The 16,377-nt window shown below is 34.1% G+C and overlaps 1 protein-coding gene across 1 annotated transcript in view; it reads right to left on the bottom strand.

The window, feature by feature from the left end:
- Positions 1-658: 658 nt before the first annotated feature.
- Positions 659-16,377, bottom strand: part of SHCBP1L (SHC binding and spindle associated 1 like) — a 41,252-nt gene continuing 25,533 nt past the window's right edge. The window contains exons 7-10 of the mRNA XM_057728541.1: positions 4,264-4,417; positions 2,808-3,058; positions 1,822-1,944; positions 659-946 (exon numbers count right to left, since the gene is read on the bottom strand). Of these exons, the coding sequence (XP_057584524.1) occupies positions 695-946; positions 1,822-1,944; positions 2,808-3,058; positions 4,264-4,417 (780 nt within the window). The 3' untranslated portion in view covers positions 659-694. The remainder of the gene's footprint in view (positions 947-1,821; positions 1,945-2,807; positions 3,059-4,263; positions 4,418-16,377) is intronic.

The raw sequence follows: 16,377 nt of genomic DNA, 5'->3' as shown, positions 1-16,377 counted from the left end.
GTGTTACCATATACTAAAAATATACGAAATACCACTGAATTATGTGCTTTAAAAGCATGAATTTTATGGTGTGTGAATTATATCTTAAAACAGTTATTTAAAAAAACAAGTTGGAGGGCTTCCTAGGTGGCCCAGTGGTTGAGAATCCGCCTGCCAATGCAGGGGACACGGGTTCGATCCCTGCTCCAGGAAGATCCCACATGCCGCGGAGCAACTAAGCCCGTGTGCCACAGCTATTGAGCCTGTGCTTTAGAGCCTGTGAGCCACAACTATTGACCCCATGTGCTGCAACTACTGAAGCCCACACACCTAGAGCCCATGCTCCACAACAAGAGAAGCCACGGCAACGAGGAGCCCGCGCACCACGACGAAGAGTAGCACCCCCTCACCTCAACTAAAAAAGAAAGCCCACGCACAGCAAAAAAGACCCAACACAGCCAATTAAAAAAAAAAAGACTTTACCAGTTGACTTTGAAATCTATTCAAAATAAAGGTTTCAAAAGCAGAGTTTAAAAAAAAATAATAAAATAAAAAAAAATAATTAAAAAACAAGTTAAAATGAATCAATGAAACAGCATTAAATATTTAAATTTTTTAATTAAATAAATTTTGAATTTAATTAAAATGACCATTTCTGTGGGATATAAGAATTATTAAACAAATATCTGAAATATAAAACTTTAATCCAGATGCTTTAACTTGTTACTATTCTGATATCCCCCTTTAAGTTTGCTTCTATTTTATTATTATTCATTTCCAGATTCAGATTTTGCATTACTTTGGAGAGCATATTATCATCTTTTTTATCTCCTGAAGCAGCCCCTTTGTTGAGGGCTTCTTCTGCTACAATAAAAAACTGTTCAGTTGGTTGAAGAATGCTTACTCCGTAGCCATTGTTGTTGTAAATATGATTATTAGTCATCTTCAACTTGGGTGCTGGAAGAACCTGTTAAATTATTCAAGGAAATTAGTTTTTTAATAATTTCTATAAAAATAAAATACGAACTAATGAACGTCTCAAACTCTAGAACTTATTGAGTTTACATGTTTCTTTAAAACAACTGAATCTCTCAGTTTTGAACAAGTATTATTTTCCTCACACTGGATTAATGTAATATTAACTACAAAAATGTTTACTGAGGAAACATTAAATGAAGTTTCCTATTTTATCAGTTATTGATAAAGATTGATTCTAGATGGGGATACAGCAACATCCCATGAAGCTGACTTTTAATGTCACATGATAAGTATGAGACTATGTCAGATAATGAAGATGACAAAGATGGAAATAACGTAGTGAGAGGCGAACTAGAGCCCTAGGGGAAACTTCATTAACTACACAAGTCGAGAGAGGAACCTAGAAAGGTAGAATTAATAGAAGTAGAAAGGTATGGGAAGGCATTTCATTTATAAATTATTGCTATTAATGGTTTAATTGGTTAGCTTAAATTATTTTACAAAGTTTGAAAGTAAGACAAAATATTTAATCTATTTATCCTCTTAATTTGCTTTACCTTGCAAATGTATTACAAGTCCACCCAATGAAAAATCTAAAACATTTATAAGAGAACTTCTTTACTTTCTCATACTTAAAGTTATTTACTGAGAATTTATTTATTGAAATTATTAAATTATTAAATTATAAGACTAAACTTGTTTCCTATCAACCATCATGTAAACCATATTTTAATTACTTGTACCATACTCTTCCAAAGCAATGATAACAGACTAAAATTTAAGACTGAAGCTAATATTTTGGTATCTTTCTAATAATTATTTTTAATTCTTGCAACAATTCTGTTGTAACAAATATGAGAATACCTTCATATTAACTCCACCTAAGGTGCTTTTTGAACTGTCACTGGTTCTGAGGTTATTACAGTGATGAATTTCATTCCTTTCCAAAATAGCTATGCTCCCAGGATACAGTTCAACACCAGCACCCTGTAAATTAAAAGCAAATAAAACAATCTCAAAACACATGTACCTCTCCAAAATTTTCTTTTAGATTTGAAAATTGTAATTCTATATTAGCAATCTAAACACACATGAAAATACATGATAGTGCAAACAACAATTTATTGTGGAGATGTTTTAAAATGTTTACAACAGACTTTATCTGTGTCAGAGAATCATTAGGCCTAGAAGGAAGGCTGAAGTCATGTGGCTCATTACATTACTCTCCCACCCAAATCAAGTCTTAAAAGGGAGTCAAAGATATTTTTAAGCAATTATTTTCAATAGTTACAAAAATTCATTTATTACACACTCTAAATCCCTCATAATTCTGCTTAAGTCTATTTCCTCATTTTAGCAGGAACTAAGAAAAAGTCATTCTATAAAAACGTCTTACTTTTCTGCTTCCTTTAATCTTTTTTTCACTCAATTTTCTAGTCCTTTAATGATCTTTGTGATTGTTATCTTTAGACTCAAGCTGTCAGAACTAATCACAATACCTTCAAGCAATGTCTGATAGCTTATAAGTACTTACTTCTTTTTAAGTAAACCATCAAGTAACTGACTCATGATCTGTTCACAGCCACTAATTCCTAGATCTTTTTAAAAATCACACATAAACCAAAACTAGTAAGTTCTTACTTTGGACTTAGGCAGTTCACTTTTCCTAAAATGTAGTAAGTGTATAGTGACACACTTATACTTGTTCTCATTTTATTTACTTTTATCAGTTTCTAAGTTTGATTATAATCAATCAAAGATAAAATAATTGTTACCCTTTGTTTACATATTAAGATCACTAAAAGTTATCAATAGCCAAATAAACCCATAAATTTTATAAAATAAAATACCTGGGCACCAGTTATTTCACTATCTGTAATTGTCAAAGCAGCCCCTGTCAGAACACACACTCCTGTTCCTTCACATTTTAATACACAGTTTTCTAGAGTCATATGACCAGACTCCACCACCACAATACCATCAACTGTCCCTTGTTGTATCAAAGATAGATGCATTAGTTTCACATTATCAGCTTTGGACACGACAAAACTGTCATGAGAAGGTTCAGAAGTAATCATAATTTCCTCTCTCTTGCCAATTCCTGATTTATGGAGACAAAAATACATAATTAAATCAGTACTCCCAAAACTTAAAGCCCGTTAGTCATTCAGTAATACTTGCTATTACTGTTTTTCCTTTCACATATTTTTAATAAGTAACGTGTAATTATTCAGTCAACTAATTAGATACTTAACTATAATGTGGAGTTTTGTCCTTACTTTGATGCCATGATGAAAGAATCTGGATTTATAATCAATCTAAATGTACCTATGGTACTTATTCCACATACTCATTCTACTATGTATTTCCCTATATTAGATACTGAACAATCATCTACAAAATGTGTAACATACAAAAAGTATCTTACCATAACCTGGTTTCAGAACCACTATAAATTACTGTAACAAAAAAGACTGGCAGAGACTCCTGAACTGGATTACAAGACTAGTGTAATCACATCCATAATTTTGCTGTAGTCTGAGCAATCATCTAAACTTAACATCAATCCACAAATAAGGGGTTGGGTCTTCAAGAATACTACAAAATTTTTAAAATTACAAATATGATCCTCATTGCCCATATAGTTCAGCAAAATATAACTGATTACAGCCATCAAAATCTAGTGAAAACTTTGCTCAATTTTTGAACTGATAGCAAAGTTTGTCACCTGTCTTTTGGCTAGACAAGGGGATCTTTAGTGTAAAAGGACAGAATTAAAGTCACTGAATGTGTTTAGAACCTAAAAGAAATTTAGTAAACTCTGCTTTTTACTTCTATTTTAGTAAGTTTGCATGTGAATTAAACTTTTTGAGAAAATGCTGAGTATATTTTAATATAGCCTTACATTTGGGTTTTCCTACTAAAGTGATATGAAGTGCTATGGAGACAGAGGAGAAAAAAGTAGTTTAGGTAAAAATATAGAGCTAATAGAAGATATTGTAAACAGATTTTTTTTCTGATTTTGATTATTTATTTAGAATCTCTGCTTGTAGTGCTACATTATCATGGGGAAAAAGTAGTCTCGTTGGTTGATTTGCTCTGGTACAGTATGTCCAAACGAGGTCACCTGTATAGATAATATACTACTGAACAGGTGAGAAAATCTTAATTGTTAAAAGGCACATAAGGGATTTTTGCAAAGCATAAAACTCTGTTCCAATTTCCAGTAATCTGATTAACCATATTTATAATATAGTTTGTCCAGTATACAGTGCTATTAAAAGATTGCAAAGATGCCTTACTAACCCTTTATAACGATGTCATCAGTCAATAAAGCAAGATTTACAGCTTGATATTCTCCTGGAAAAATAACTACTGTATCTCCACTATAACAACTATCCAAAGCCAAATCCAAATCATCGTGCTGTTGGAGAAGTGTGTCTGAAGATAAGTCCTTTACCTGAAAAGAATAAATAAAACCATAGGTCAAACTGAAACAAGGTCATTTTAATCAGTTAATGCATCGGTAGCATGTGCTTTTCCCAAAGACGTACTTTGTATAGGTAATACACTGTAAATACTGTATGTATTTATATTCATTAAATGCTCAAAGTATCAGTCCATCAATTAAGGAACGATGAAAAGAGATTTTCTTTACAATCACTAGTAATTTTACAGCTATTACATACAGCCAGAAGTCATATTTTGACCTTCACATACTACCTCCTAAGCCTCACAACAGTTCTTTGAGGTAAAGTATTATTATACCCTTGTAAGTTTAAGAAATTGAAACTGTGAGAGTAAACGATTTGCCCACAGACACAGAATTAGTGGGCGGTGAAGCTAAGCTTTAGATTTAGGTCTTGATGACACCAGATCTCTTTCCTATTAACTCAAACTGACCTTAAAACTTTGGTAAACCAACAAAAACTTATATATTAAAGATTCTAGAACTAAAATTAAAAAATACCAGGAATTTGCACTGGGAGTAGGAAAGGGGAAAGAACTTCATTATAAGAAACTTTAAAAATAAAATTTGGAAACTAAAAATATACTCTGAAAAATGCCTATTCTTTTATCCCTATAGAAATGTCATTATCACTCATATATTTTTTTTCTTATTATATAAGAGGCACTTATAAAGAAAAAGAAAATGAAACAAAGCATAACAAAAATGGAAATTTTAACCTATATATTTTTACCTAAATAAAATACATTTGTATAGATATTTCCTTCTTGTCTTTTTCTCCATGCATATATTCATTTATTCATAATACCAATATATCATACTACAGATGCATGCTGTTTTGAATCCTGATTTTTCTTATTACATTAAATCACATTTCCCCATGTCTTTAAATATTTTTTCAGTCTAATTTTTAAGTTACATAATATATCACATAGATGTGTTATAATTTATATTATGATTTTCTAACCCTCATTTAGATAGCTTACAATTTTTTAAATAAAATACTACCACAAATAAATCATTATGCACATCGCTAGTTATTTCTATAGGATAGATTCCTAGATTGAGAATTACTAAGTCAAAAGGTATAAAACATTTTAAGCCTATTGGATACATATTGCTAAACTGCCCTCCAGGAAAGTTTAACCAGTTGAAACTTGGTCTGAGAACTCACTTTTCTGCAAGCTCATCAGCATGGGGTATCTTTTAAATATATAAAAATATTTGCCATTTTAATAGGATCACTCTCTCATTTTAATTTTCTTTGGTAAGAAGGAGTGAATATTTTTTTCCAGATATATATATGTATATATATAGTTTGTTTTATTTTGTTTTGTTTCCCTTAGCTCGCGGGATCTTTGTTCCCTGACCAGGGATCAAATCGTGCCACCCTAGAGTCCTAGGCACTAGACTACTGGAGAATTCCCATCATTTATGTTTTTCTTATTCACTGAAATAGGAAACACAAGAGAGAAGAAAGTTTGATGGGGGAAGATAATGAATTTAATTTTGGTGCCAGTTAACTTGAGGCACCAGTGGAGTCACTCAGAGATATCCAACAGAACATCCTTTTAAGGGTCTAGAATATAGGACTGAGATCTGACTAGGTATAAAGATCCTAGAATTGTTTACTTGTATGACAATTCAAGCATGGGAACGGATGAGATTAGCTATAAGAATGTGTAAAAGGAAAAGATAGCACCCTTGTACAGAACACTGAGGAATAACATTTAAAGTACAGGCAAAAACAAAAGATACCACAAAAAAACTGAGTGGCCAAAAAGGTGGTGAGAAAATCAGAAGATCAAGATGTCATGAAAGGAGGAAGTAGCTGATGATGTCAAATGCTGCGGAAAGATTAAACAAGATGGTAATCCCTACTGCATTTAGCCACAGTTTGGCCCCACATGACCACAAGAGCCTTTTCACTGATATTCTGGAGGCAAAAACCAGATCACGGTGAGAAGAGAGGCATGAATATGAAAGAAGTAGACACAAGTGCAGAAGAATATTCAAGAAGTTTTGCTCTGCAAGGGAAGAGACAAAGATGTAGTATTTAGGTTAGATATTGTTTTGTTATTTAAGATAAAACAGAATTGAGTATCAATGCTTTCAGGAAGGAGAGAGTAGACGGAAAGATACAAGAAAGAGGTGACATCACGGAAATAGTGGAGTAAAGAGCTCCAAGAATTAGTTCTTCTTCTAAGGCAAATAAGTTGGCAAAAAATGACAGAATCAACATTTTTGGAACTCTAGAATCTAATTAAACATAGCGGCCAAGGAAGTGCTAAATGAAGAGGTTGTTAAAATTCAGTAAGAAAGTGTTCTGGTGTTTTTACTTACTTGCCTACCATAACCCATTCTCCAGACTGGCAGCAGTTGAGTGAATAACAACAGCCCATGTTTCTGGTGTGGGCTTGCTGGCACTGGGATGGGTGAGGGGTGGGGGAAATAGGGACCTTATTCTCAAACAATTGTGACTGTGCATTTTGACCTGATGATCAGTATCTCAGGAGAGGAACTGGCAAAGAAACTGACCTTTGTTTCACCTCCCTCAGGATGGAGCAGCTTTGCAAATAGCATCTGATGAAGGCACATAAAGACATACTCTACCCAAAGCTACCTGGGACAAAGATAAAGGAAGGGGCAAGGAAAAGCCTACAAATGAGGAGGCTGAGGAGGAAGATTCTTGGGGAAATAAGAGCTACTTCATATTCTGGGGAATCTACAGTGACATGCACAATCTCAGGGAATGGATTCATAGAAGAGATGTAAAGACCTTCAGCTTGTGCTTCTGGCTGATCACTGGGCCCTGTGCAAGCAGGAGCTGGAAGCTAAGGCAGAGTTGTAGGCAGTCTGGCTTAGTTTTGAAGGAGTACCTCAACTCAGAGCTAATCTGCAAAGACAAGGAGTTTTTTGTTTGTTTGTTTTTCTTTTTAGCTGCAAGTGTTTAGGGAAATTTCTGTCAGGTCACTGACTAACTGCTGAGATAACATAATAGAGACTTCAGCAGCCACACACAAAAAGGAAGAGAGCCTTTGCAAAAATAGTTTGGAAAATTCACTAAACATATGGACAACTGCAGTCCTCAACAACCAATACAGCAAACCCTGCGGATGGAGTAGAATCCAATTTACAGAGTTACCACATTATAATATTAAAAATACCCAGTTTTCAACAAAAATTATAAGACATACAAAGAAACAGGAAACTATGGCCAATTTGCAGGAAAAAAAAAAGAAAAGAAAAGAAAAGAAAAGAAAAAAGAAAAACTGACAGAAACCATCTCTGAGGAAGCCCAGAAAAGACTTTGGACTTACCAGGCAAATCTTTAAGTCAACTGTCTTAAATAGCCTCAAAGAGCTCAAGGAAAACATGGACAAATAACTAAAGGAAAGCAAGAGAACAATAGATGAATAAAGAGAGTATCCATAAAGGGATAAAATTTATAAAATGGAACCAAATAGAAATTATATAGCTGTACAGTAAAAGCACAAAAAAGTGCAATAGTTGAAATGAAAAACTCACTAGGGAGGTTCAACATCAGATATGGCAGGCAAAAGAAAGATTAACAAACTTGAAGACAGGACAATTGCAATTATCCAGTCTAAGGAGCAGAAAGAAAAAAAGCAGGAAGAAAAATGAACAAAAGTCAAAAGGACTAGTGGCATCCCATCAAGAATATTATGGGAATCCCAGAAGAAGAGAGAAAGAACAGAAAGAATATTTGAAAAAAAAAATGGTTGAAAACTTTCCAAATTTGTTGAAAGATGTGAATCTACACATCCAAGAAGCTTAATGGATGCAGAATAAATACAAAGAGATCCACGCCAACATACATTATAATCAAACTGATGAAAGCCAAAATAGAGACTCTTGAAAGCAGCAAGAGAGAAGCAACACAATATGAATAAAGGATTGGCAATAAGACTAATATGATTTCCAATCAGCAACCATGGAAACTAGGAACCAATGAGATGACATATTTAAAGTGCTGAAGGGGGGGGGGGGGAAGCTATCAACCAAGAATTCTATATCCAGCAAAACTATCCTTTAAAATGAAGAAAAAAATAAGATATTCCCAGATAAACAAAGGCTGGATCTTCCCTATGCTTAAGAGAGTCTTTCAGACTGAAGGAAAAGAAAACTAGATAGTAACTCAAAGCCATATGAAGTAATAACTCCAGCAAAGGTAGCAACTACATGGGTAAATATAAAGTTGGTATTATTATAATCTTGGTTTGTAAATCCTTTTTTTGTTTCCTGTATGATTTAAAAGAGCAATGCATAAAACAATAATTATAAATCCACATTAGTGGGCAGACAATGTATAAAGATGTAATGTGTGACAATAGTAACATAAAGTAGGAATGGAGCTGTACAAGAGCAGAGTGTTTATATGCTATTGAAGCTAAGTTAGTATGAATCCAAGCTAAATTGTTATAAATTTAGAATATTAATTGTAATCTCCATGGTAACCACTAAGAATATAATTAAAAATATACAGAAAAGAAATGAGGAGTGAATCAAACAAAACACTAGAATAAAAATTCATCAAACACAAAAGAATATGACATATAGAAATCAAATGGGAAAATGGCAGAAGTCCTTTCTTATCAGTAATCACTTCAAATGTAAATGGACTAAGATCACCAATTAAAAGATAGAGACTGGTAGAATGGATAAGAAACATGATCCAATTATATGATGTCTACAAGGGACTCACTTTAGATCCAAAGACACGAATAAATTAATAGTAAAAGGATAGAAAAAAGACAAATAGTAACCAAAAGAGAACTGCAGTGACTATACTAATATTAAACAAAATAGACTTTAAGTCAAAAGTTGTTACCAGAGACAAGGAAGGACATTATATATTGACCCAAAGGAATTTATTAATCAAGAAGATATAATAAGCACATATGCAGGAAACAATGAGGCCCCAGAATATATGAAGCAAACATTGTCAGAGTTAAGGGGAAAACTAGACAGTTCTACAATAAGAGATGGAGACTTCCATACTCAATTTTCAATAATGACTAGTACATCTACAGAAGATCAATAAGGAAACAGAGGATTTGGACAACACTATAATTCAGCTAGACTTAACACACACAGAGAACTCAACACAGAAGAATATGTATTCTTAATTGCACATGGAACATTCTGCAGGACACACCATATAATAAGCTACAAAACAAGCATCAATAAATTTATCCTCTCTGACCACAATGGAATTGATTTAGAAATGAATAACAGCAGGAAAAACTGGAAAATTTACAAATATGTGGAAATCTTCCCCAAGGAAGATCCTGCATGCAGCAACCAAGATCTAGCATGTGGCAACGAAGATCTCATGTGCTGCAACTAAGGCCCGGCACAGCCAAATAAATAAATAAACATTTTAAAATGTTTATTTATTTATTGGCTGTGTTGGGTCTTAGTTGCTGCATGCAGGCTTTCTCTAGTTGCGGAGAGCCAGGGCTACTTTTCATTGCAGTGCGCGGGCTTCTCACTGCAGTGGCTTCTCTTGTTGCAGAGCATGGTCTCTAGGCACGCAGTCTTCAGTAGTTGTGGCACACAGGCTCAATAGTTGTGGCTTGCGGCCTATAGAGTGCAGGCTCAGTAGTTGTGGCACATGAGCTTAGTTGCTCCGTGGGATGTGGGATCTTCCCAGCTCAGGGATCAAACCCATGTCCCCTGCTTTGGCAGTCAGATTCTTAGCCACTGCGCCACCAGGGAAGTCCTAAACATTTTTTTTAATTAAAAAGAAAAAAGGTTAACATCATCATCCCTTAATTTTCAGTTGATCTAGTGATTGAGCATTTAAGGCTAACCTTTAAAAAAGAAAAAGAAAGAAAAAGAAAACCCAAGGAAAAAATTTAAAAATGCTTTGAGGTGAATGAAAACAAAAACACAACATACCAAAACTTATGGAATGCTCAAAGCAGAGTTTAGAGTGAAATTTATAGCTATAATTACTTACATTAAAAAAGAAAGCTCTCAAATCAGTAACCTAATTTTATACCTTATGGAACTAGAAAAAGAAGAACAAACTAAATCCAAAGTCAGCAGAAGAAAGAAAATAATAAAGATTAGAGCAGAGATAAATGAAATGGAGAACAGAAAAATGACAGAATTAATGAAATCAAAAGTTGATTCTTTAAAGAGATCTACAAAATTGATAAACCTTTAAACCAAGAAAAAAGGGAGAAGGTACAAATAACTAATATCAGAAATGAAATGAATTATAAAAAAATATTATCAACAATTGTACACCAACAAATGCTCTGGTCTCATACCAACAAAACGAAGTGTGCAAATTTCTAGAAAAACACAAATTGCTAAAATTAAGTCAAGAAGAAATAGAAAATCTGAGCAGACCTAGAACAAGTAAAGAGATTGAATCAGTAATCAAAAACCTCCCAACAAAGAAACATCTAGGACCGGATGGCTCTATTAGTAACTATTACAAAACATTTAAAGAAGAATTAACACCAATTCTTCTCCAATTCTTCCAAAAAATAGGAGAGAACAACTCCTAACTCCTTCTATGACGCCAGCATCCTCTGAAACCAAGCCAAAGACATCAGAAGAAAACTACAAAACAATTTCCCTTATAAATATAAATGCAAAAATCCTCAACATATTCTAGCAAGCCAAACCCAATAGTATATTAAGAGTTATACACCATGACCAAGTGGGATTTATCCCAGGAATTCAGGGGTAGTTTAACATATAAGAATCAATCAATGCTAAATTCATAGAACGAAGGGGGAAAAAACTACAGGATAATCTCAACTGATGTACAAAAAGCACTTAACAAAGCCCAATATCTTTTCATTATACAAAACACTCAAAAACTAGGAATAGAAAGGAACTTCCTCAACATGATAAAGGTAACTTACAAAAAACTCACGGTTAACATCATACTCAGTCATGAAAGACTGAAAACTTTCTTCCGGTATTAGTTTCCTAGGGTAATGAAATACCACAAACTTAGTTAGCTAAACAACAGAAATTCATTTTCTCACAGTTTCGGAGCCTGCAAATCCTAGATCAAGGTATCAGTAAGTTTGGTTTCTTTTGAGACCTCTCTCCTTGGTTTACAGATAGCCACCCTCTTGCTTCCTCCTCACATGGTTGTCCCTCTGTGCACGTGCACCCTGGTATCTCTTTGTGTATCCAGATTTCCTCTTATAAGGACATTAGGCAGTTTGCGTTGGGACCCGCCACAAGGACTTCATTTTAATTTAATCATTTCTTTAAATACGCATCTCCAAATACATGTAGTTACATTTTGAGGTACTGGGGATTACGACTTCAACATATGAATTTTGGAGAGACACAATTCATCCTGTAACACCTCCCTAAGATCAGGAACAAAACAAAGACACCCATTTTTGCCACTGCCATTCAACATTGCATTAGCCAGAAAAAGTTATATATAGACTGAGCAACTGGGTAAAAATAAATACAAAGCATCTAGTTTGGAAAGGAAGTAAAACTATTTCTATTTGCATACAACATGATTCTTTATATCATATACATAGAAAATCCCAAAAGAATTCACAAAAAAAGTATAATAGCTAATAATTTCAGCGAAGTTGCAAGGCACAAGATCAACACACACCAGTTTTGTTTCTATATACCAGCAATGAACAGTCTGAAAAGGAAAGTAAGGAGACAATTCCATTTACAACAGCATTCAAAATAATAAAATATCTACGAATAATTTTAACCTACATATAAGGTGAAAGCTTTTATGTAAAAACTATAATACATTGCTGAAAGAAATTAAAGAATACCTAAGTAAATTAAAAGACTCCATGTTTATGAATTGGAAGATTTTAATATTGCTAAGATGGCAATAATACCCTAATTGATCTACAGATTCAATGTAATTCCTGTCAAAATTCCAATAGCTTTTTTATGGGCTTACTACGTGGGGCAGTGGTTGGCAGCGGACACGGGTTCCAGCCCTGCTCCAGGAAGATCCCATATGCTGCAGAGCAACTAAACCCGTGCGCTACAAATATTGAGCCTGCACTTTAGAGCCCATGAGCCACAACTATTGAGCCCATGTGCTGCAACTACTGAAGCCCACACGCCTAGAGCCCGTGCTCCACAACAAGAGAAGCCACGGCAATGAGGAGCCCGCACACCACAATGAAGAGTAGCCTCCACTCACCACAACTAAAGAAAGCCTGCTCACAGCGAAAAAAGACCCAACACAGCCAATAAAATAAATAAATAAATAAATTTATATATATAAAAAAAATTCCAATAGCTTTTTTAGCAGAAATGGAAGATTTTATCCTCAAAGTTATATGGAATTGCAAGGGACCCTGAATATCCAAGACTATGGGAAAAAAAACGTTGGAGGACTCACACCTCCAATTTCAAAACTCACTACAAAGCTATAGTAATTGAACTGTGTGATATTGTCATAAGGATAGACAGTATCTAAAACAGAATTGAAAGCCCAGAAATAAACCCACACAACCAAGGTCAACCAATTTCCAACAAGGGTGCCAAGACCATTCAATGATGGAAAGAACAGTCTCTTCAACAGTGGTGTTGGGACAACTGGATATCTAGATGCAAAGGAACAGAACTGAACTCCTGACTCACATCATATACAAAAATTAACTAAAAATGGATCAATGACCTAAATATAAGAGCTAAAACTATAAAACTATTAAAAGAAAATATAAGGTTAAACTTTTATGACCTTGGATTTGGCAATGGATTCTTTTGTATGATACCAAAAGCATGAGTAATAAAAGAAGAAATAAATTGAACTTTGTCAAACTTTAAAACTTCTGTGCATCAAAGAACATTATTAAGAAAGTGAGAAGACAACTATGGAATGGGAGAAAATACATGCAAACATATGTCTAATATGAGTCTAGTATCCATAATATACAAAGAATTTGTAATAACCAAAAAAACAACCCAATTAAAAATGGGCATAGGACTTGAATAGATATCTCTACAAACAAGATATACAAATGGCCAACAAGCACATGAAAAGATGAAATCAAAATCAAAATCAGAATGAGATACTACTTCATATCCACTAGGATGACTGTAAGGAAAGAGACAGATAAGTGTCGATAAGGATGTGGATTTCAGAACCCTCCTACATTGCTGGTAGGAATGTAAAATGGTTCAGCCGCTGTGGAAAACAGTTTAGTGGTTCTTTAAAAAGTTAAACATAGAGTTACTGTACCCAAAAGAATTGAAAACAGGTAGTCAAACAAACATTTGTATAAATGTTCACAGCAGTACCATTCACAGGAGGTGGAAACAACTCAAACGTCTATCAGCTGATGAATGGATAAGCAAACTGTGGCACATACATACAATGGAATATTATTCAGCCATAGAAAAATCAATGTACTGATGATATATGCTCCAATGTGGATAAACCTCAAAAACATTATGCTAAGTGAAAGAAGCCAGACAAAAGCTTATATATCGTATGATTCTATTTATATGAAATATGCAGAAGAGGTAAATCTATAGAGACAGAAAGGAGATCGGTAATTGTCAGGGGCTGGGAGGGGATTAACAATTTAATAGACATGGATTTTATTCTGGGGTGATGAAAATGTTATGGGACTAGCTAGAGGTGATAGTTGTACAACATTGTGAATGTACTAAATGTCACTGAACTGTTCACTTTAAAATGATTCCTTTTTTAATGTGAATTTCACCTCAATTTAAAAAAATGAAAAAAAGATACAAGAAAGAGAAGGAATAACCAAGAGCACATTGTCTCTGAGGAGCCAGGTAGCAAGAGAATCAGTAATACAGGTGGAAGGAAATTGATTATTCTTTGTACCTGGTATATTTTCAGATACAGTTACCACACTTTTTGAAGCATTACAGGGAAAATCTGACAGCAATGATGGGTACATGATTGAGATATGAATGGCAAAACAGTAGTAATAATAGTAGTTGACACTTTTGTGGTAGGCACTTAGCTAAAAAATTTATATAAATTATTTCACTTAAGCCCAATGACTCAATAGGATAGACTTCATTACTCCTTTTTACAGGTGAGAAAATAAGAGAAATTATGTAATTTATTTAACCTAACACAATTATTATGAAGAAAAACTATGAATCAAACCCAGGTTTTTATTATTTTAAAGTCTATGTTCTTCACCACCACACTCTCATCTTCTAGACAGAGAAGGAAGAGGATAGAGTCCTGTGATGAACAATGGGGACATTGCTATTTCTCCTAAATATAGGAGAATAACTAATGTTTAACCTTAGTTTAGGCATTGAAACAAGTACTTATCTTTGCCAGGAAGGATTCAGAAATCAGACTGGATCTAAACCTAAAGACAGTCATCACAATTTGAGAGCTTGGGGAATAAGAGAGGAAGTAAAGACATATTTAATTAGGTTGACTAGAAGAATATTTAGGGCATTAACTTAACAGAGAATACAGGAGGACTAAGGATGGGCTCTGTACAAAAAATTAATAAATTCTAATTTAGGATTGTTGTATGTTAGTTAGTGAGACATAAAGACACTGAGAAGAACTTGTAGTAATGTTGGTCAGCAAAGAGTACAAGCAAGAAGGGAAAGAGAAAATGGAATAAGTTTACTGAAAAACCACTGTGTGCCAGGCACCGCTAGGTATTTTATACATAGCATCTCATTTCATCCTCAAAAAACCCTATAAGGTATCAGTGGTAGTGGCGGTAGTTGTGGTAGCCGTAATAGTAGCAGTAAACATTTATTGAGTACTTACTATGTGCTGGCCATTATGCTAAGCACATTACAAATATGAACTCATTTAATCTTCACAGCTCTATAAATAAGGAACACAGCATTACCCCCATTTTACAAATGAGGAATTAAAGCACAAATGGTAAGTAACTTGTTGAAAATCACATAACTAATAAGTGCCAAAGCCAGAATCTAAATCCAGGCAGTTTGGCTCCAGAGATCATCCTCCTAATCAGCACAGTACACAGTTTCTTTCTCTTTTTAAAGCAGCCTGCAAATAGAAATTGAGGTTCAGAGGTTGGGCAGCTTGCCCAAGACAGGCTATTTAGACACTGGGCTATCTAACTACAAAGTCCATGCGCCTTTTCATTATACTATTTGTGAAGATCACCAGCATAAAGATGATGGGCATGGATAAAACTCTTTAAGGAGAGAATATAGGGGAGGAAAAACACCAAGTAAAGAACCTTCAAAGCTGAGAAAATTGTCAAAGGTTTATGTACATAGCTGCAACTACCATCAAATTAAAATATTTTGTCAACCTCAAAGGTAAATCTAAAATCAAAGATCTAAGCAAAGTGGAAGTTGATGATGCTGCCTTCTCAGTGTAGTCTTCCTCTCATTATCCTGTCCTCCTAAGTTCATGGATATTTACTGACACAGGTGAAGACAGGGTTGTAAAGCACTGAACAAAAATCAAAGAAATTTCTTATTGTCATATAGGAAAATAAAACCAAAAGCAGATTTAAAAACAAATAAAAAGGTTAGTAAAAACAAAAATATTTTAAAAGGCTGGAGATAAAAGCACAATCTATACCTTAACTTTACAATGATGTTTTAAAAGATGTTTACAAATATAATTGGTGGAATAATTAGTTATTGAAAATCTGATCCAATAAGCAAATCCAAGGAAAATTAAATTTTGTTGAAAATAATAAAAATGGGTAGGATAGCAGATAAGATCATTCTAATAGTCCAGCTTTACCTCTAACCACTCTCCTCCTAGGTATTAAACACTATCCTTGCTGGACTTCTTTTGGTTCCTCTTATATACTCCATACTCTCTTGTCAAACATGCACTCATTTACTAATTCAACAAAAACTGCTTGGCACCTACCTGTGCCAAGCATCATGCTAGGTGACTGGATGAATGGTAAACATACACCCCTTGCTCTCAGGAAGCTCATAAAAGAGACAGA

This window comes from Hippopotamus amphibius, chromosome 3 (assembly GCF_030028045.1).
Source record: "Hippopotamus amphibius kiboko isolate mHipAmp2 chromosome 3, mHipAmp2.hap2, whole genome shotgun sequence".
Taxonomy (NCBI): domain Eukaryota; kingdom Metazoa; phylum Chordata; class Mammalia; order Artiodactyla; family Hippopotamidae; genus Hippopotamus; species Hippopotamus amphibius.
Note: the sequence above shows the minus strand (reverse complement) of the source record. Positions and strands in the feature narration are given on the sequence as shown.